General features: G+C 53.6%; 1 protein-coding gene across 2 annotated transcripts; it reads right to left on the minus strand.

Annotated features, from left to right (window-relative positions):
* Nucleotides 1–7804: 7804 nt before the first annotated feature.
* SPINDOC (spindlin interactor and repressor of chromatin binding) lies at nucleotides 7805–20079 on the minus strand. 2 transcript variants are annotated; one of them, XM_081532819.1, is made up of 7 exons: nucleotides 19645–20079; nucleotides 16111–16193; nucleotides 15864–15981; nucleotides 15658–15789; nucleotides 15372–15509; nucleotides 15024–15224; nucleotides 7805–8555 (listed from the first exon to the last, which is right to left on the minus strand). In XM_081532819.1, exons 1-7 carry the CDS (start codon nucleotides 19769–19771, stop codon nucleotides 8371–8373), a joined length of 984 nt encoding a protein of 327 aa, XP_081388945.1. In that variant the 5' UTR covers nucleotides 19772–20079; the 3' UTR covers nucleotides 7805–8370. The 2 variants fall into 2 exon arrangements, with proteins under 2 accessions (XP_081388945.1, XP_081388943.1); XM_081532817.1 differs by having other exon boundaries at nucleotides 15864–16193.
* Nucleotides 20080–20342: the final 263 nt, after the last annotated feature.

A 20342-nucleotide genomic window follows, 5' to 3' on the forward strand; every position in this document is an offset into this window, starting at 1 on the left:
TTTGATCTCTGGTAACTCTGCCTTTTCTAAAACCAGCTTGAACATCTGGAAGTTCATGGTTCACGTATTGCTGAAGCCTGGCTTGAAGAATTTTGAGCATTACTTTACTAGCATGTGAGATGAGTGCAATTGTGCTGTAGTTTGAGCATTCTTTGGCATTGCCTTTCTTTGGGATCAGAATGAAAACTGACCTTTTCCAGTCCCATGGCCACTACTGAGTTTTCCAAATTTGTTGGCATATTGAGTGCAGCACTTTCACAGCATCATCTTTTAGGATTTGAAATAACTCAACAGGAACTCCATCACCTCTACTAGCTTTGTTCATAGTGATGCTTCCTAAGGCCCACTTGAATTCACATTCCAGATGTCTGGCTCTACATGAGTGATCACACCATCATGATTATATGGGTCATGAAGATCTTTTTTGTATAGTTCATCTGTGTATTCTTGCCACCTCTTCTTAATATCTTCTGCTTCTGTTAGGTCCATACCATTTCTGTCCTTTATTGAGCCCATCTTTGCATGAAATGTTCCCTTGGTATCTCTAATTTTCTTGAAGAGATCTCTAGTCTTTCCCATTCTATTGTTTTCCTCTGTTTCTTTGCATTGATCACTGAGGAAGGCTTTCTTATCTCTCCTTGCTATTCTTTGGAACTCTGCATTCAAATGGGTATATCCTTCCTTTTCTCCTTTGCCTTTTGCTTCTTTTCTTTTCACAGCTACCTGTAAGGTCTCCTCAGACAGCCATTTTGCTTTTCTGTATTTCTTTTTCTTGAGGATGGTCTTGATCCTTGTCTCCTGTACAACGTCACAAACCTCCGTCCATAGTTCATCAGACACTCTGTCTATCAGATCTAGTCCTTTAAATCTATTTCTCACTTCCACTCTTTAATCGTAAGGGATTTGATTTAGGTCATACCTGAATGGTCTAGTGATTTTCCCTACTTTCTTCAATTTAAGTCTGAATTTGGCAATAAGGAGTTCATGGTCTGAGCCACAGTCAGCTCCTGGTCTTGTTTTTGCTGACTGTATAGAGCTTCTCCATCTTTGGCTGCAAAGAATATAATCAATCTGATTTCATTGTTGGCCATCTGGTGATGTCCATGTGTAGAGTCTTCTCTTCTGTTGTTGGAAGAGGGTGTTTGCTATGACCAGTGCGTTCTCTTGTCAAAACTCTATTAGCCTTTGCCCTGCTTCATTCTGTACTCCAAGGTCAAATTTGCCTGTTACTCCACGTGTTTCTTGACTTCCTACTTTTGCATTCTAGTCCTCTATAATGAAAAGGACATCTTTTTGGGGTGTTAGTTCTAAAAGGTCTTGTAGGTCTTCATAGGACCGTTCATCTTCAGCTTCTTCAGCATTACTGGTCCGGGCATAGACTTGGATTACCGTGATATTGAATGGTTTGCCTTGGAAACGAACAGAGATCATTCTGTCGTTTTTGAGATTGCATCCAAGTACTGTATTTCGGACTCTTTGGTTTCCATCTCTTCTAAGGGATTCTTGCCCACAGTAGTAGATATAATGGTCATCTGAGTTAAATTCACCCATTCCAGTGTATTTTAATTAGCTGATTCCTAAAATGTCAACGTTCACTCTTGCCATCTCCTGTTTGAGCACTTCCAATTTGCCTTGATTCAATGGATTTAACATTCCAGGTTCCTATGCAATATTGCTCTTTACATTATCGGACCTTGCTTCTATCACCAATCACATCCACGACTGGGTGTTGTGTTTGCTTTGGCTCTGTCCCTTCATTCTTTCTGGAGTTATTTCTCCACTGATCTCCAGTAGCATATTGGGCACCTACAGACCTGAGGAGTTCATCTTTCAGTGTCCTATCTTTTTGCCTTTTCATACTGTTCATGGGGTTCTCAAGGCAGGAATACTGAAGTGGTTTGCCATGCCCTTCTCCAGTGGACCACACTTTGTCAGGACTCTCCACCATGACCCATCTGTCTTGGGTGGCCCTACACGGCATGGCTTAGTTTCATTGAGTTAGACAAGGCTGTGGCCCATGTGATTAGATTGGTTAGTTTTCTGTGATTCTGGTTTCAGTCTGTCAGCCCTCTGATGCCCTCTCTCAGCACTTACTGTCTTACTGGGATTTCTCTTACCTTGGATGTGGGGTATCTCTTCACGGCTGCTCCAACAAAGTGTGGCAATGGAATGGTGGGCAGCCAAGAGGAGATACCCCACGTCCAAGGTCAGTAGCGGTGGCCAGGAGGAGATACCCCACATCCAAGGTAAGTGACATTAAGGAATTATTAATTTTGGAAGTGCGATATGATATGTTTTACTGAAAAGAGTCTGAATTTCTGAGAGATACAAACACTTATTTACAGATGAAATGATACAATATCTGTGACTTTTTTTTTTAAAAATTGTTGTTGTTGTTGCTCAGTCCCTAAGTTGTGTCCAACTTTTTGTGACCCCATGTACTGTAGCATGCCAGGCTTCCCTGTTCTTCACTATCTCCCAGAGTTTGCTCAAACTCACGTCCACATGTCCATTAAGTCAGTGAGGCCATCCAACCATCTCATCCTCTCCCCTTCTCCCCTTGCCCTCATTCTTTCCCAGAATCAGTGTCTTTTCCAATGAGTTGGCTCTTCACTCAGGTGGCCAAAGTGTTGGAGCTTCAGCTTTCAGCATTAGTCCTTCCAATGAATATTCAGGACTGATTTCCTTTAGGATTGACTGGTTTGATCTCCTTGAAGTCCAAGGGAGTCTCAAGAGTCTTCTCCAACACCACAGTTCCAAAGCATCAACTCTTCAATGCTCAACCTTCTTTATGGTCCAACTCTCACATCCCTACATGACTACTGGAAAAACCATAGCTTTGACTCTACAGAGTTTGTCGGTAAAGTGATGTCTCTGCTTTTTAATATGCTGTCCAGGTTTGTCATAGCTTTCCTTCCAAGAAGAAAGTGTCTTAATTTCGTGGCTGCAGGCACCATCTGCAGGAATTTGGAGCACAAGAAAATGAAATCTGTCACTGTTTCCACTTTTTCCCCATCTATTTGCCATGAAGTGATGGGACCGGATGCCATGATCTTCGTTTTTGAATGCTGAGTTTTAAGCCAGCTTTTTCACTCTCCTCTTTTGTCTTCATCAAGAGGCTCTTTAGCTCTTCTTCACTTTAAAAATTATTCATTTATTTATTTGGGCTGTGCTGGGTCTTCATTGCTGCGTGGGCTTTCTCTGGTGGCAGAGAGAAGGGGCTCCTCTCTAGTTGCAGTTCGCAGTCTTCTCGTTGCGGTGGCTTCTCTTGTTCTCTTGTTGCTCTAGGCACACAGGCTTCAGTAGCTGCAGCTTGTGGGCTCTAGAGCGCAGGCTCGGTTGTTGCTGCACGTGGGCTTCATTTCTCCAGGGCACATGGAATCTTCCCAGACCAGGGATGGAACCTGTGTCCCCTGCACTGGCAGGAGGATTCTTAACCACTGCACCACCAGGGAACTCCTGGGATTTGCTTTTACATAATCCGGAAGGGAGGGGAAGATAAAGATAAACCCAAATTGACCATATTTGTTGAAACTGGGTCATGGATACATCACGGTTCATTTTTCCCTCTCTCTCTTCTTTTGGGTGGGTGTGAAAATGTCTGTGATCGGCAATTCCCTGGTGGTCCAGTGGTTAGGATTCTATGCTTTCACTGGACTTGATCCCTGGTTGGGGAACTAAGATCCCACAAACTGAGAGGTGAGGAAAAAGAAAGCAGTCCATGATCATGAAAGAAAAGAGAAAAAAACCAGTGCCCTTTCACCCGGTGCTCATCCCTGCTAGACACCGGAGAAGTTCCTAGTTTGCCATCCAGGGTGTGGGAGAGCTGCAGCACGGTCTCTTGTTCATGACTACATTCAAAACACTGGAACAGTGAACGCCTCGCATCCAGCTGACAGCTGTGGGCCCAGGTCAGGACAGAGTCTGGAAAGGAGAAGCCCCTCCCTATGCCCTGTCCCCTAGGGGAGCCCCAGTTCATGTGGACATCACATCCTGTCACTGTTTTTATAGCCTCCAAATACCACGACCAGCCTGAGGCAGGGTCAGAGGTCAGAGTGAGGCCAGGGCAGCAGGCAGGACCCACCCAGGAGCCCAGGTAGCTTTCAGGAGGAAGAGGTTGGTGAGGAACAAGACTCCCCATACCCTCAAAGCCTTCAGCTTGGTTCCCAGACATCATCGCCTGATACAAGTGTGATGAGCACCCCTCCACATCATGGTGAGCCCCTCCAGTGGGCACTGCCAGGCACAGGGCATGATCCCAGCAGGGGCCAGAGCCTGGGGGCCTCTGGAACGACCAGGGCCCTGGGCACCACTATCATGGTCCTGGAGCAAAGGAGGTATGAGTGGGCTTCCCCAGTGGCTCAGTGGTAAAGAAGCTGCCTGCCAATGCAGGGGATGCGGGTTCCATTCCTGGTCCGAAAGGTCCACTGCCTTGCAGCAACTAAGCCCGTGTGTGCTGCAATTACGGGGCCTGTGCTCTAGAGCCCGGGAGCCACAACTGCTGAGACCTGGTGCCCTAGAACCCATGCTCCACAAGATAAGCACTGCGATGAGAAGCCTGTGCACCACAACTAGAGGGAAGCCCTCAGGGAAATGAAGATGCGGCACAGTCAAAAATAAGTAAATATATAAAACTATAAAAGCAAAAAAAGGTGTGAGTGCTTGTCGTTTTGAATGCGGTTCCCGAATCCTGAGTGCGGTTCCCGATTCCTGAGTCCGTTCCTGCCCCAAACATACCGAGGGTCCTCAGGCTCTGGAGGGAAGATGTGTCAGGCCTCCCTAGGGCACAGACAGGCCGCGGGGTGCCAGAGACAGCAGCTCTGCAGTCAGACAGACCTGGGCTTGGCCAGCTTCTGCTGCTGTAGTGGCTCTGGGGTGGCAGGCGAGGTACCATGTGTAGCTGGAGGCACCCCAAATTTCCTCATCTGTATCACAGGCACAGCGTGGGGTGACCCGCCGTGGGGACCAGGGCGGTGTCCTGTCCACACACACAGTTCCCGGCACTGGGGCTGCCCGGGGCCTTCATTCGCAGCTGTGCGGTCTGACCCTGCAGGGTGCTCATCCAGGTCCCGGCTCCCGTGCTGCTCCCGCTGCCCTGGGCCTCCTGGAGGTGGGGCCTGAGGAGAGAGGAGGCCCAAAATGGCGGCTTTGCTTCCTGTCTGGAGGTGGGTGAGCTCTGTCCACGGAATGAGGTCAGAAAGGGACTGGCTGGATTCAGTGATGTGAAGGCAACCAGTTCCAGGGAGGTGGGCAACAGACACACGGGCTGCGGTGGGGTCACCTTACCTGTCAGCGCACCTGCAATGGCAGCTCCCATCCTGCCTGTGCTGCCTCGGGGTCAGCTGGGTGCCCCCCCACAACAGACTGGCCGGGGGACAGACAGAGAGGCTGTGATCCCCTCAGAGAGGCTCTCCCACCCCAGACCTCCCCACACCTGGGGTGCGCAGGACTTCCCAGTTCACTGAGGGCCGGAAGGCAGTCTCATTTGAGCCACATTGCAGCCTGGCTGTGTGTGTGCGTGTGCACGTGTGTGAAAAAGCTGGGGTGGGGGACACTGGAAAAGGTGGGTCAGGTTGCAGGAGCCACAATCTGGACCAGAGCCATGATGGAATTGGGTGCTACACAGGTGCCCAGCCAGTGACCCTCATCGTCCAACCACAGCTCAGCTTCTCTTCAAGGAGAGAAGTGGGTGCTTCTACCCTCTCTCAGACTGGCTCTGCCCACAGGTCTCCAAAAAGAGCTCCCTGACCTGGACACCAAGGAGGGCAGTTGTAAAGGGTGGTAGGTGGCCGGCTTGAGAGCGCAAAGGAGTACTGGGGACTAGGGGCATGGGTCAGGGGGTTGGGTGGTGGCACCCTTGCCTGATTCTTCTCTTGGTTGTGGCTGGACTTTAGCATCGCACCTGGAGAAAGCTGCAACCATCAGCCCCCGGGTCACTGATATTTGTGAGGGAGGCTTCCTTAGTGTTGCAGGCTCTAGGACGGTGACTCTGGCCCAGGTGGTGGACCCCAAGCAATCCTTCACCGGTGTTCAGAAACCTTTCTGCACTCTGGGTGAAGCCATACCCCCGGGCTCCACTCTCTGCCTCTCCCTGAAGTCCAGAGATGCCCATAGGCAGCTTCCAGCCACACAAGCTTGTAGAGTCCCTGTGGTCCCAGAGGTCCCAGCCGAAGCTGGGCGGATCCCTGCACCTGAGATGTGGGACTAGAGCCATGGACCAGCAGTTACTCTGACAGCCACCTCGTGACAGCAGAGGACCACACTGAGGACCAGCCCACACCGGAAAAATGTCACAAAGGAACACACACCAACAGGGCACTTCACAAACATTTATTGAGCACCTACTCTGCACCAGGCCCTATGCAGGACACCAGGAAAATGAAGTCAATGCAAACCAGCCCTCGCCCAGAAGGAGCTCACAGTCTAGCGGGCCACACCTTCAATCATAACTAACAGCTGCCAAGATGCATTTAGCTTCACAATTGTACAACGAGCTTTTCTCTAAGTTCTCCCAATTGTCAACACCCAACAACACAGCCACGTTGTTTTAAAAGCACATTGGCATAAATGTAAACAGTCACACGACTGAAAAGACAAGACAGCCACCACCTGCAGTAATTCATAGTCTGTTTCAGAGCCAGACTTTCAGCATTGTTTATTCCTTCCTATTCGGTAGGATACAAGTTCTGCCAATTTGCAGAAATGGTGGGAGAGACACGGGGGGGTTCTGTGGCCCTCATGCACTGGTGGAGTCGCCCGAGACACAAGGGGTCCTGAATCCTTGCTCAGTTTTCCTCCACCACACCACACATCTGGTCTCCCCTGGAATCCTCGGACTCTTTCTCTCGAGCTCATCAGATGGGGAGAAAGGGCCACATCCCATGAGCCAACCACACCTGGTTGGGCCCATGGGTGACATAAGCTCAGACAGGCATACAGCACAGCCTGCTCAGCCCAGACTCTTCCTGATTTAGGGACCAGCTTTCTGGTCAGTCTCAGAACCTGCTGGGCTCAGTGTTATACAGGAACAACTGCCCTGCGAGTCCATCCCCCGCCCCCCGGATGTACGAGACCCATCAGAAGCAGTGGAGCAGGCCAGGGGCAGAGGGTGGACGGCCCTATTTCCCCCACCCACCCCTGGACTCTACATGGGACAGTCCAGTTAGGGATCTGAGAGCTCTCTCTGTGCCTCTCTTGAGAGCCCCCATCACCACAGAGGGAAAAGCCAACCTTGCGCAGGTTTGGCTGGTGATGGCTAGTTTAGGAGGGAAGGGGTAAGGAATATGGGGAAGAGATCCAAAGTGGGTTATCTCCTGGTTCAGGGAACCAGAAAACCAGGCAAAGGCTTGCTGTAATTAAGCGAAGGAGATGGGGGTTGACCGCAAGGCTGAAAGGTTGGAGGCCTGCCTTCCTTCCTTCCTGTCCTGGGGCAGGGTATGGGGAGGAGGCATCGGTGCCCCTGCACGCTGGCCACAGCCAGGGCACTCTGGAAAGATGATTTTAGGTTTCAGCTCCTCCCTGGGCACCCCAGGGTGGCCTGTCTTGGACAGAGGTTCACCAAGTGAGTCAGAAGGTATGTGTAAAAGGCACTCCTGACCCCACCTGGAGGGCAGGGGTGAGGGGAGGGGCTGAGGCACCCCTCTGACAAGGCCTGCCCCCACCCAGCTCCAGCCTCTGGGGCTGCAGCTTTCCGGCCCACACCCAGGACCCCCTCTCAGCTCTCCTGCTTCTCAGGGTCGCTCTAGGGGGCCGGATAGCCTGCTAGCAAACCCCTCCCCCCAATGATGGCCCAGACGGAACTCTCTTAATAAAAAAAAATAATTTATTGTCAACAAAGGAGATATATACAACAGGAAAAGAGGTGAACAGGAGAGTGAGTGACCGGTCAGCCACCTGTGGGGATGGAGCGGGAAGAGGTAATGGAGGCCTCCTGCTCTGGGGGCCTGCATGGGGGGGAGGAGAGGCGTCCCCCGAGGTAGTGGGGCTCAATTCACGACCACCTCCTGTGTAAGGCACTGTGCCAAGGGAGAATGGGGGGCTGCTGAGAGGGCGGGAGGAGATCGGGGGGACAGTAGAGGTCGGAGTCAGCAAAAGGATCGGGTGGGTGTTCTCCACAGGCCCAATGCCCTACCACACGACAGCCATCGGCCCCCCGGCCCCCTCAGGGCCCAGCCTCACGCCTTGCCCCGAAGAGACGTTTTCCCAGCGCCCCGAGTCATGGCAAATGCTACCCACCTTCCTCTCCTCCACCCTGCTTTGGCACCTGGTTCTACTCTCTGTCAGGTGGCCGAGCTGGGGGGCTCTGAGTGATGAGCCCAAAGGGGACACTGCCTCCTCCCTCCCTCCCTCCCACCCCAGAAAAGCAAAAACCTACAGGCCACTCCCCGCCTCTGGCTGCGCCCCCACAGTGCTGCTGGATTCCGAGAGCGCTCCCACTCCCTTGGCGCCCTGGGGGTGCTTGGACCAGTCCTGCAGGAGGCTGACTGCTGGGGGCTCCTCCAGCCGCACGCGGATGACCTGGAGATCCAGCGTCCCGCGAAGCCCTGGAGGGGGAGCTGGGCAGGGGTGAGGGCAGAGAGCAGAGTCAGGGCCCTCTAGGCCATCCGCCTCAGGGATGTTCCTGGAAGGTCTCTAAACCACACCCCCCTTTCCAGGCCTTCCATTCCACAGCCTTGGACCTGCAGTCAGAGGGGAAGCCCAGGGGCAGTGAGAGGCCTCGCTTCTGGTTCACCGGAGGACCAGCGCTGGCCACAGGGGCGTCACGCCTCCTGGGGCATCAGCCACCAGCCCTCTGCGGCCTCCCTGTGTGTATTCCACACATGGATGCTTGGTGCTGTCCTCCACTCCCTTCAACTCTTTATCTTCAGCTGACTCTGTTTCACCTAAAACTTACTGGGCATCCTAGCCTGATGGGATCTGCCCTGCATGGGCAGAGGTGGTAGGATGGAGAACACCCAAAAGGAGAAAGAGAAAGAGCCCACAAAAGAGCTCCCAGGTGAATATGCAGGGTGGAGGAGGGAGCACTGCATGAAGAGTCCTGGGGTTAACATCCAGCTCTGCTTTGCAACCCCGACCAGGCTCTTTATCTCCCGAGTCAGTGGTGACCATGCAGGGGTCACATGTCCACATTATCAGCATGGAGAAGCTACTCACAATGGGTAAAATCGGATCTTAAGATGGGAAAGCTAACTGCTGACAGCCCTGTCAGGTACCAACCCCGCCCTGTGCATTGCATAAGCAGGTCTAAAAGTTCCATCAAAAAGCAAAACCAGAAAACAGAAAATGGTGACTGCAACTGTTGAGGTGTCTGCGTTACTTGTGGTTTTTGCCTTTACTGTTTCCAGAGACTTAGTGATTTGGCAGGGAAAACGTGGCAGGGAAAACGGGTACAATTTTGCTGTACCGTTTGGTGGGATGTAAAATGACTCAATGGCTGCCACTGGGTTGTACAACTGAACAAACTCTGCTTTGTTTTCACATGAGCTGGTTTGCCTTCCTGACACACTCCACGCTCCTTGAGGACAGGTGGGGCCCACTCATTGGGCTCCTTAATTCAACAGTATCTTACTGGGCAACCACACTATGCACAACACTAGTCTAGCTGCTGAGGGTTCCCCAGGACACAGGGCAGAGCAAGTGGCTTTCCTGGAATTTATGTTCCAGTGATGAGAGCCAATAAACAGGATAAACAAATTAAAACTGCAATGTGATATATATGGATGGAAGCAAAGTAAAAAAGCACACCAGAGTAGGGGACAGGAGGGTTTCACAGAGGTGACCTGGAGGTGGCCCATGGGCAGAAGTGTACAGGAAATGAGGAGTCCACAGTGTCTAGCTGGGGAACAGCATTCCTGGTGGGAGGAAGAGGACATGCAGATGTCCCGGTGAGCAGGAAAGGTGAGGACCACCAGTCCCCACGAGGACTCTTTTATCTGGAATGGGACAGCGACAGCGCTGGAGGGCTCTGAGCAGCGCAGTGCTAGGATCCCACTTGTGTTTTCAACAGGGGCTCTGGCTGCTGTAGGAGACTGACCACAGCAGGCAATGATCAGAAGCCAGGAGACAGGCTGTCAAGGAACCTTGGATGAAGGTAGCAGCAGTAGAGGTAGTGACAGGGTGTGTGTCTGTGTGTGTGTCAAACCTGAGCATCTTGGAGGTGGGGCTAACAGAAGTTGCTGACACACTGAAGTGGGGTCTGAGAGAGACAGATGACACGACTCTGAGGCTTTGGTCTAAGCAAACTGAAGAATGTGGCAGCCAGCTTCCTGGGGAAGGGAAGCCGGGGGAGGGGGGAGTAAAGAGGCTAGGGGTAAGGGGAGGAGACTGGGGGTTCCATTCAAAAACGCTGTCAGAAACACCGAGTTTGGGGGATCTTTTATACAATCAACCAGACACATCGACTGGGCAAGAGAGGCTGGAACTGAACGGAAAGGCCCGGGGTGGAGGGGAAGGTGGGACCATGACGAGCTTCGAGCCTAGGATCACCCAGGGCGTGGGTACAGATCCTGACTCACGGTTGGGTCATTCATTCATTTGCCAAATACACAGACAGCACCCATTCCGGGCTGGGCACTGGGGATATTACAGTGAATGAAACAGGCAAACTTCCAGACCCAAGGAAGCATAATACTCTAGAAACAGGAAGTAAAACCGCCATAGGATCCAACTTTGAGAGCTGGAAGTGAACAGGCAAGAGAGGCAGGGGCAACCCCCTCATGGTGCTGCCTGAGAGGCCAAGGGCAGAATGAGCCTCCAGGAAGGAAGGCGGGACAGGCTCCTTGTTTCTGCCGATCAGGAAAGACAGGGTCTGAGAACTGACCACCGGGTTTAACTTCATGGACGTCAGTGGCAATCTTGCCAAAAAAGACATGTGGGTGGAAAGCATGAGTTTGAATCAAGTGGCTTCCAAAGACAGACTGCAGATGGTAGAGAAAAGCTCTCCAGCTCTGCCGAAAAGGTTTGAGGACAAATGTGACAGAGGCTATGATGGATGAGGGTTAAGAAGGGAGAAATAACATCTCTATGTAAGCTGATGGGGAAGACTTGAAGGAAAGAAGAGCTCGTGGTCCAACAGAGACTTAATCCCTGGCACTCGCGGCAGGCTGGGTGCTGCAGGGGCGAAACACACACGGGCTGCCTGAGGCTTGGTTTCCTCTTCTGTAAAATGGGGGCTTAGCACCCCGAGCCCAGAACCGCCCCCACTTGCCTCCTGGCCCGGCCCAAATCCCTCTGCTCCCCCAACCCCCTTCTCTTCCTCCACACTTGTGCATGTGTGTGCCAATGTGAGCACCTCCTCCAGTGGGTTGGCTAGGACCCATCTCTCGTTTCTCACTAAGCCTCATCTCTGAGCAGAGACTCTGGAAATGTCACCACCAGAGTGACAAGTGAAGGCAGTTGCCATCCACTCATCTGTCAGTAAATCTTTTCCAAGGACTTTCTTTGTGCATGCCCTGTTCCCAGTGCGGAGGATACAGGAGTGAACAAAGCCTGCCACTCGTGAAGCTCACACACACACACACCTTCTTCTCCTTGGTCCAGTCACACACACACACTCTTTCTTCTCCTTGGTCCAGTCACACACACACACACACCTTCTTCTTGGTCCAGTCACACACACACTTTCTTCTCCTTGGTCCAGTCACACACACACCTTCTCCTCCTTGGTCCAGTCACACACACACACACACACACACACACTTCCTTCTTCTTGGTCCAGTCACACACACACACACACACACACACACCTTCTTTTCCTTGGTCCAGTCACACACACACACACATTTTTCTCCTTGGTACACACACTCACACACACACTCTTCTTGGTCCAGTCACACACACACACATACATACTTCTCCTTGGTCCAGTCACACACACACACTCTTTCTTCTCCTTGGTCCAGTCACACACACACACACACACACACACACACTTTCCTTCTCCTTGGTCCAATCACACACACACACACACACACACTCTTTCTTCTCCTTGGTACACACACTCACACTCACTTCTTCTTGGTCCAGTCACATACACGCACACACACTTTCTTCTCCTTGGTCCAGTCACACACACACACACACACACACACACACCCTGTCACACACACACACACCCTGTCTTCTATCTGGTTCAGTCTCTCTCACACACACACACTTTTTTCACTTTTTTCTCCTTGGTCAGTCTCTCTCTCACACACACACACTTTTTTCTCCTTGGTCCAGTCACACACACACATACACACACATTCTTTTCCTTGGTCTAGTCTCTCTCTCTCTCTCACACACACACACACACATTCTTCTCCTTGGTCCACTCACACATACATACACATACACATTCTTCTCCTTGGTCCATTCACACACACCCTGTCTTCTCCTTGGTCCAGTCTCTCTCTCGCACACACACACACTTCTTCTCCTTGGTCCAGCCACACACACACACACACACACACACACACACACACACACACTCTCTTTCTTCTCCTTGGTCCACTCACACATACACACACACACACCCTGTCTTCTTCTTGGTCCAGTCTCTCTCACACACACACCCCCCTTCTTCTCCTTGGTCCAGTCAGGAACACACTGGTCTAGCTGAGGTATCCTAAGGCAGGTCTCGAAGTCTTATTCTAATTAAACACCAGCAAGGCTTTTCTCCACTACTTGCAAGTGGGCCCTTGGGGCTCACTGCCTCTCCTGGCCTGGACACCCTCATCCTGTAAGGCCCCAGGATGTCCAGCAAGTTTTCCCTGATGGCTTCACACACATGTCCATCAGCTCAGCTGACCACAGTGACTTCCTGCCCACTCCCAACTTCTAAATCCTTGATTTTTAATTTTCTTTTTTAAAGTGGTTGGATTTCTAGTCCAATAAGACCTTTGGAGAACTTCAAAAAATTAAACAATTCAAAGTAGAACATTTTGGTTGAAGCCTCACAGGTTTTTGAGAAATCTGAGCTTTGGGTTCTTAAAATCTAAAACCAGTCTGCAGTCACTAGTCTGGAGCCCGTGCTGTGCAGAGAACCATTGTGGGCACCCTACTAGTCTGTATTTGCTGGCTTGGGCCCCTCAGAAGACTGAGAGTTTCTTGGGGACAAAGCTGGGCCACTTGTGTCATTTCTCAGGGTGCTTCCTGGGTCGGGCTGCAGGCACATGTACCGCTGTGTCACTCACCATCTCCTGCGGTTTCTGGACTGTCCCCAACCTCTATAGGTCCCTGCCGCTGCCAGAACATGGCTCAGCGCCTCCCTCCCTTTCAAATCATTCAGATGGCTGAACCCCGAAGTCTCAGGCTCTGCCCACTGACCCCAAATGAACCGAGACCTCAAGGATGCTCTTCTCAGATATTGGTCACTCCAGACTAGTGGAGTTTGGGCACAGGGTACCCCAAGGCTTGAAATGAAGCCCCCGGAAACCAGAAGACCGACCAGCCAGTGGGAGAGGTCAGCTATGTACAGCAGGGGTCTGCTGACAATACGAGGGGGACCAGGAAACACATAAGTCCAGGCACAGCGTGGTCCTGGGGAGGCAGGACTGCAAGGTGACTTAAGCTGAAACCTGAGACAGTTAAAACCTCACAGGGGTGAGGCCCGCCTTCAGACTGGAAAAAGCTGAGCCCCTTTGGGTAAAAAATAAATAGACAGGAGTATACAGGCACCTATTTACACGCAGAGCTTTGTGAGAGGTTGGACAGACATAAGCCACATTTTTGACAGTGGTCACCACTGAGTGATGTGGGCTGAAGGGAAGTGAAGCTTTTTCTTTAGGCAAGAAGCACACCTTCTTTTGGGAGCCCTGCTCTGGGGAGCCTCCAGCACCCCGTGTGCCATCTTTCTTGGGGCTTCAGCTCCAAGTGCCCGTTTCAGGCAGGCCAGGGTGAGGTACTCTGTGTGTCACATTCACTCCTTCAAGAACCACTCTCTGCACCAGAGGTGCTGCGAGCAGGGCCTGGCCTGGCAAGATGGAGAGAGAGCAAACCCAGGCTCAGCCGGTGCCCCGCTGGAACACAGACCAGTCTCATCTCAATTCTGCTACTGCTGCGTCAGGTGACTGTGCTAGCAAGAGTACCAGTCCCCCAGAGATGTCCACGTCCTAATCCCCAGGGCTGTGAATATGGTACGTTCACAGTGGAGAGAATTAAGGCTACAGAAGGAACTGATGTTGCTAATCAACCAACTTTAAAGTTAAATGGAGCCTTGGATGATCTAGGCGGGCTCAGTGTAACCACAGAGGTTCTTAAAGAGGAAAGAGGAGGTCGAAGAGCCAGAACCAAAGATGGTATCCTAAGAAAGCCCGGCCACGGCTGGCTCTGAAGACGGAAGGCGAGCACAAGCTGAGGAACACAAGCAGCCGCGAGAGGCTGGAAGAGGCAAGACCCCCTCTTTAGGAGCCAGAAAGGAATTGGCCCTGCCAACACCTTGCCTGTAGCCCGCTGACACCTCCCATACCAGGCCTCTGGCTTCCTGAACTAAAAGGCAGTGTATCTGTGTTGTTGTCAGTCACTGGGTTTGTGGTAATGTTACAGCAGCCACAGGAAGGGAACACATGGATGTGGAAAAGGAACTACCTCTCTGAGACTCAGCCTGTCCGTTCAGAAAGACACTTTTATAAGCGCCAAATGAGCTGCATATAAAAGCTTCTTAAAATCAGAGAACATGATATAACACACGTGCTCACTGCTATTACCAGACATACCCTGAGCTGAGGGTCTGTGGAGCGCTGACCCCCGTCTCCTGTTCTCAGTTCCATTTAGGCCCCTGGTGGGCACCTCAGGCTCCAGTCTGAGTGTGGTGACGGGTGTCGGGCTTTGGGGAACTCTGGCCTAATTCAACCTAACGACCAGGATGCTCCCAAGGAGCATGCCCAAACCTCAGCTCTCAGGCCGGCTGCTGTATTCAAATCCACCTGCCCTCAGCCCAGCCACCCAGGGACCAGAGCACCAGTCACCTCTGCCCTGGGCTCCAGCCCAGGGACGCGGCCTTCCCAACCCTGCACACCTGCCACCCCCGCTCAGGCGCTCACCTGGGGAGGGGCTTTCCGGCTGGAGAAGACCTCCTCCGGCCCCTCTCCCCTCTTTGGGCAAGTCTCTGCGGCCTGAGGCCCTGAGCTGGGTGTGGGAGAAGAGCTGGAGGGCGAAGCCGGCCGGGAAGCTGCCGTCCGTGAAGTGCCGGACCTCGGCCGGAGCGGCAAAGGTCTCCGTGGGTGAGTCTGGCGAGAGGGGCTCTGAAGGAAGGACGGGATGAGACTGTGAAGCTACACCCCTAAGGCCCGGCTGGGCCTTGGCTGAGGTGCACGTGACCCCTGCCACCCCCACCCCGACCCCTCCAGCCCCAGCTTTCCCCTTGGAGCCCACACCTTCCTCCCCTTCACCTGGGTCAGGGTCTGGGTCTAGGTCCAAGGTTTTGGTCATAGGTCTGCCTCTTTTCTTTCTGACCGGCACTTCTCCAGAGGGCTCCTTGCATCTCTGACCACGGGGCTTCTTGCTTACTGGCTCTGGGACAGGGGTCGCTGCAAAAGATTAACACCTTTTTAAGAGGCCTGACTCCTGCAACCTTGGGGCCTCAGGGTACCTGCTGAGCAGCCTGTCTCCACCCAGCTCCCAGGGCTCATGATACCCTCACCCCAACTCAGCCTCGCTGGCTTCGGGATGACTGACCGGGAAGTTCCAGAGGGCGAAGTCCCCTGGGCCGGGTCCTCCTGGGAAGGGATGGGTTGTCCTCGGAGTCGAGGAGAACGACGATCTCTGCTGGCATCTTGGCAGGGTCCCGGTCGGAGTCCTGGCCTGAGTCTGAAGCAGGCAGACGCCAGTCATCAACCACGACCTCTGACTCTCCCCTCTGCCCTCACCCCTGCCCCCACTACCTGAGTGGGGTGGGGACGGATGCTCCACTCCTAAGTCTTGCACAAAGGCTGCCCCCTCGCTCCAGGCCTCCAGGATGTTGCTCTTCTCAGAAGGGCTCAGGTCCAGGGTGTGAGGATGCTGCTCCAGGATGTGGGCGCGCGCCGTGTCGGCCGAGGGGGCCTGGATCTCAGCCCCACATACCATGCATAGCGCCCGCCCGCTGCCTCCCGGGCTGTTCCCCACCAGAAACTCTTGCTCCCAAGACACCTGTTGCTTGGGCTCCTCAAGGCCATCGCTGCCCGCCTCCAGCAGGCTGGGCCTGGGCGGAGGGGTCTTTTCCTGCTGGGCCACTAAGGAGAAGAGGAGGGGGAAGGTGTTATCAGAAGAGGTGCCCACACCAGCAAGAGAGAACAGGGTTCCCCAAGCTTGGCGGTGTGTGCAGGGAAGGACCTTTCCCACCTTGAGTCTCTTTTCTCCCCCTTCTGGAGCCCACAAGGCACTAGTCACGATAAACACAGCCGACATGCCACCACATCCCACTAGCCCAATCTAGTCTCTGACCACAGGTCCAACAGGTTTTTCCAACAGACTGCATTCCAGCATGGCTCTGGTCTGGGCACACCTGTTCAGACCACCCCATCAGTCTGACAAACTCCTCTACTTCTTTCATGGCCCTACTCAAATCCTCAGCCCTGTGAAGCCTTTCCGACCACCCACCCCCCGGCAGTTGACTGTATCCACATCTGACTTCTGACAGTGCTCACTTCCTCGAGAACAAGAACAGCAAACTTTGTCATCTTATTCTCCTGCAGGGCCTGGTATGCAAGGGAGGAGATGCTCGATGAGCCTTGGGTCAGCGAAGGGCATCCAGGCCTGGTCCTCCACTCGTTGGGGCCCCGTCAAAGAGGCCTCCCCGCCAAAGCCTTTGGAGCGGTGACCTTGTCCATCCCCAAGGGTGGACCCAGCACCTGTTCCCTGTGCACATGGGACCATAAGATTTGACAGGGTGGGAACCATTCTCAGCTTAGCAAAGGATGCACGCTCAGATCCACGTAAGCCTGGCAGCTCAGAGCTTTTAATCCCTTGTGGGTGCACCTCTCTACCACCTGAGAGGATGGGGCAAAATACAAACATGAGAAGTCCTAATACCTGGGGACTTCCTGGAAGAGGTGGCATTTGAAACAGGTCTGAGAACTGGCTTGGTCTCAGGTTTAGCTCCAAGGCTGAGTGGTACCTCTCCTCCAGGTGATAGTAGCTGCAGTTCTTTCCCACCACTCCTCCAAAATAGCTTTGTCAAGGTCACCAATGCTACACCCAGTGGTCAGCGCTTCAACTTCATCCCCTGACAGATCACTTCTTCCATCTTGATTTTTGTCACCTGGTTTCCAGGGCACCACTTTGTGTTGGTTCTTCTCTTACTTTACAGGGGCTCTTTTTCAGGCACCCGTGCCAGTTCCTTCTCTACGAGAGAACCCTCTTCTCACCAAGGTCTGTCTGCCATCCCTGAGAAAGCAGCCATCAGCCCCACCTGAGCATCCTTTTCCCCTCACTTCATCTCCTCCAGAGCACACAACGCTGCCTGATGAAACATGTGCTTTCCTTGTTCCCTGTGTCTCCTCACTTCGCTGCAGGTCCGTGACAGCATGGATTTTTTGATTCTTCACACCTGTATCTCCAGCAACTGGCACAGTGCCTGGCATGCTGTGGCATTCAGCAATGTCTGGTAAGGATCGATTCAGTCTCTAAGCTGGAACCCCTGGAGCATTCCACGCCTCAGTCCTAGGACTCCTCTGTCCACCTCCTTCCTCTGGTGGTCTTGCCCCAAAGCCTGCCTGCTGACAACTCCCATGTCTACACCTCTAGCCAGACACTCCCAGGAAATTTAGATTCACGTGTCTTATTTCTCATTGGACCTCTGTGCGTCAATGTGCATCTCAAACTTGCCTTGTTCAAACTGTAACCTCCTACAGGCCTCCCCCTCAGTCTTCCTGTCTCAGCAAATGGGAAGTCCATCCTTCTAGTCACTCAAGCCAAAAACCTTGAATTTGTGTTTTTCTTATCCCCTGCACCAAACCTTTCAAAAAGCTTCTGTTTCAGGATCTTTCCAATTGCTGTTCTCGCTGCCTAAAATGCCTTACCTCCAATTATCTACAGGGTTCCCTTCCTCACTTCCTTTGGTCTGTGTTCAAAATTCACCCTATTAAGAAGACTTTCCTGACCACTTGATACTCCAAATAAACCACTCTCTCTCTTCTTCTTTTGATTCAGTGTTCTCTGAACCACCCATCACCATCTGACAGGCTATACATTTATTTATAGTCATCGATCTCTGGTCACTAGTATATACACATACGTTCCAGAAGAGCAGGGTTTCAACTTTGTTTATGCTAATTAGCATGCCCAGCCTAAAACAGTGCTTGTCATGTAAGTGTGCCTGCTCAGTCGTGTCTGACCCTTTGTGACCCCGAGGACTGCAGCCCGCCAGGCTCCTCCGTCCATGGGATTTCCCAGGCAAAAATACTGGAGTAGGTTGCCATTTCCTGCTCCAGGAGATCTTCTCAACCCAAGGATCAAACCCACGTCTCTTGTGTCTCCTGCACTGGCAAGTGGGTTCTTCACCCCTGTGGCACCTGGGAAGCCCTGACACCTAAGAGGTGTCCCCAAATACTTGTTGCATGAATCCACTTCTCTGGGGAAGAAGGATGCTCTTGCAGTTGTTGAGAGGGTTAACTGAGACAATCTGGCACTGAGCACTCAATAAATACTAGCAAAGGTAGGGAGAGAACCTCTTTCAGCTCGAAAATGCTTTATTTCCCTCATTTTAAAGCCCTCCAAAAAGGAGGAGAAGCGGTGTAGGGAGACGTCATTATGTTCTGCTGAACCTAAATGAACGGCCTTCCTCTCAAGCTTTTGGATATTGTCCCCACTAAGAGAGTAGGTATCCAGGAATGCAAAGATCTACATTTTCATGAATAGTATGTCTTCCACAAAGGTGGCCCTTTGTTTTCTTAAGGCCCTCAACATCCTGAGGGCTGGAAAAACCGGTGGAGGAGGAAGGGAAAGTGAGTGCTTACACATTGCTCTTCAAATCCCCTCTCGAGGCCCATCTCCCTCTAGAGTGGCCGAGGGCGCCTGTAGCAAACACTTTTTTTCCAAAACTGGGTGCCATAAGCAATGCTTTTCACCCCTCTAGCGCCAGAGTCTGACACCTGTGGCTTATGAGTGTGCAAGGCCTGGGAATGGTGGCGGGGACGCACAGGAAAGCTTTAGGCTTGGAGCGCCCTTAAAACCCACCTCTCGCCGGGCTACACCGGCGCCTGCCTCCACCCACCGAGTCGCTCCGAACCCCGAGGTGAAGGGCCCCTGCCTCCGGCCTGGAGGCCTTGACGCCCCTCGGCCTAGAACACAGCCTGGCCCCCGGGCCTGCCTCCGCCTCCCTGGGCGGGGGACCCGCCAGCGTAACCTCGAAGCCGTCGTGCTGGGCCCGGGCGAGGGGCCGCTCGGGCACCGGAAGATCCGGAGCGCGCCGGGCGTGGATCGAAGGCTCCAGACCCCGGGCAGGGGCGGGGGAGGGGGAGTTCGGGGAGGCCTGAGATTCCAAACCCTGGTGTGGGGGTGGAGCGAAAGCGCGCCAGGGCCTCAGACTTTAGGAGGAAGGGGGCGCACAGGCCTCAGGCTGGAGTCGGGTCGGGGCGGTTGGACACCAGACTGGAGGTGGGGGAGGGGCACCCGGACCCCCGACTGAGGAGGGGACGCCGAGCCCGGACCGTGACGCGGAAGTGGGGTCCCTCCCCTCCTCACCTCTGAGCATCGGCTCGGGCCGCGGAATTACGGCCACCACCATGGCCTCCTCGTCATCCTCCCCTTCCTCGCATTTGAGCGTCACCTCAAAGCAGTCGAGCGCGGCGCCCTCGGCCTTCAGGGCCATGGCGCGGCCGGGGGGGTGGGGTGGGGTGGGATCTTGGTGACCGGACGCCGAAAACGGACGGGCAGGCCTGGGCGCCGAGGGCGGCTGCCACCTCGCGCCCCGTGCGGCCCCCTCCCCGCCGCCCGCCGCTCGCCGGCCCAGCCTGCGGACGGGTGCGTCTGGGCCTCCCAGAGACCTAGACCGTTGGGACCCCAGGAGTGGGGGGGGGAGGGCTCAATCCGGGGCCCCAGCCCCCCGCCGCTCCCTTTTATGGAGGCTCATTGTCGGCGCCCGCCCGGCCGGCCCGCCGCGGGCCCGCCCCCGACTCCGCGCGGCCAATCGCGTGTGGCCCCGCCCCGGGCACGCGGCTCCGTTAGAATCCCCGGGACCTGCGGGCTTCCGGCTGCCCCAGGGCGCAAAGGTGGGGGTCGCTGGCCCGCGGGAGACGACCGTGAGCTCCTGCGGCCGGGAGCGTCTGGAGCCGGCCAGCTGAGCCTGACAGGTCTCCCGCCATTTGAGACGCCGATCTGGCACGTTGTCTGCACGTAGAGCGCTACCAGGCGCCCCACGGTTTTGATCGACCCCGACTCTA

Source organism: Giraffa tippelskirchi, chromosome 10 (assembly GCF_054371585.1).
Source record: "Giraffa tippelskirchi isolate mGirTip1 chromosome 10, T2T-mGirTip1v1.2.pri, whole genome shotgun sequence".
NCBI classification, from domain to species: Eukaryota; Metazoa; Chordata; class Mammalia; order Artiodactyla; family Giraffidae; genus Giraffa; species Giraffa tippelskirchi.

What these genes read in the sequence shown, in the direction of transcription:
- SPINDOC (XM_081532817.1), bottom strand. Translation starts at nt 19,771, where the DNA reads ATGGCCCTGAAGGCCGAGGGCGCCGCGCTCGACTGCTTTGAGGTGACG. An exon ending in GCCCGAGCCGATGCTCAGAG is followed by an intron (nt 16,194 to 19,644) that starts GTGAGGAGGGGA and finishes TCTTCTCCTTAG; the next exon opens with TGGCCCAGCAGGAAAAGACC. An exon ending in GCCGGAAAGCCCCTCCCCAG is followed by an intron (nt 8,556 to 15,023) that starts GTGAGCGCCTGA and finishes ACCCCTGCCCAG; the next exon opens with CTCCCCCTCCAGGGCTTCGC.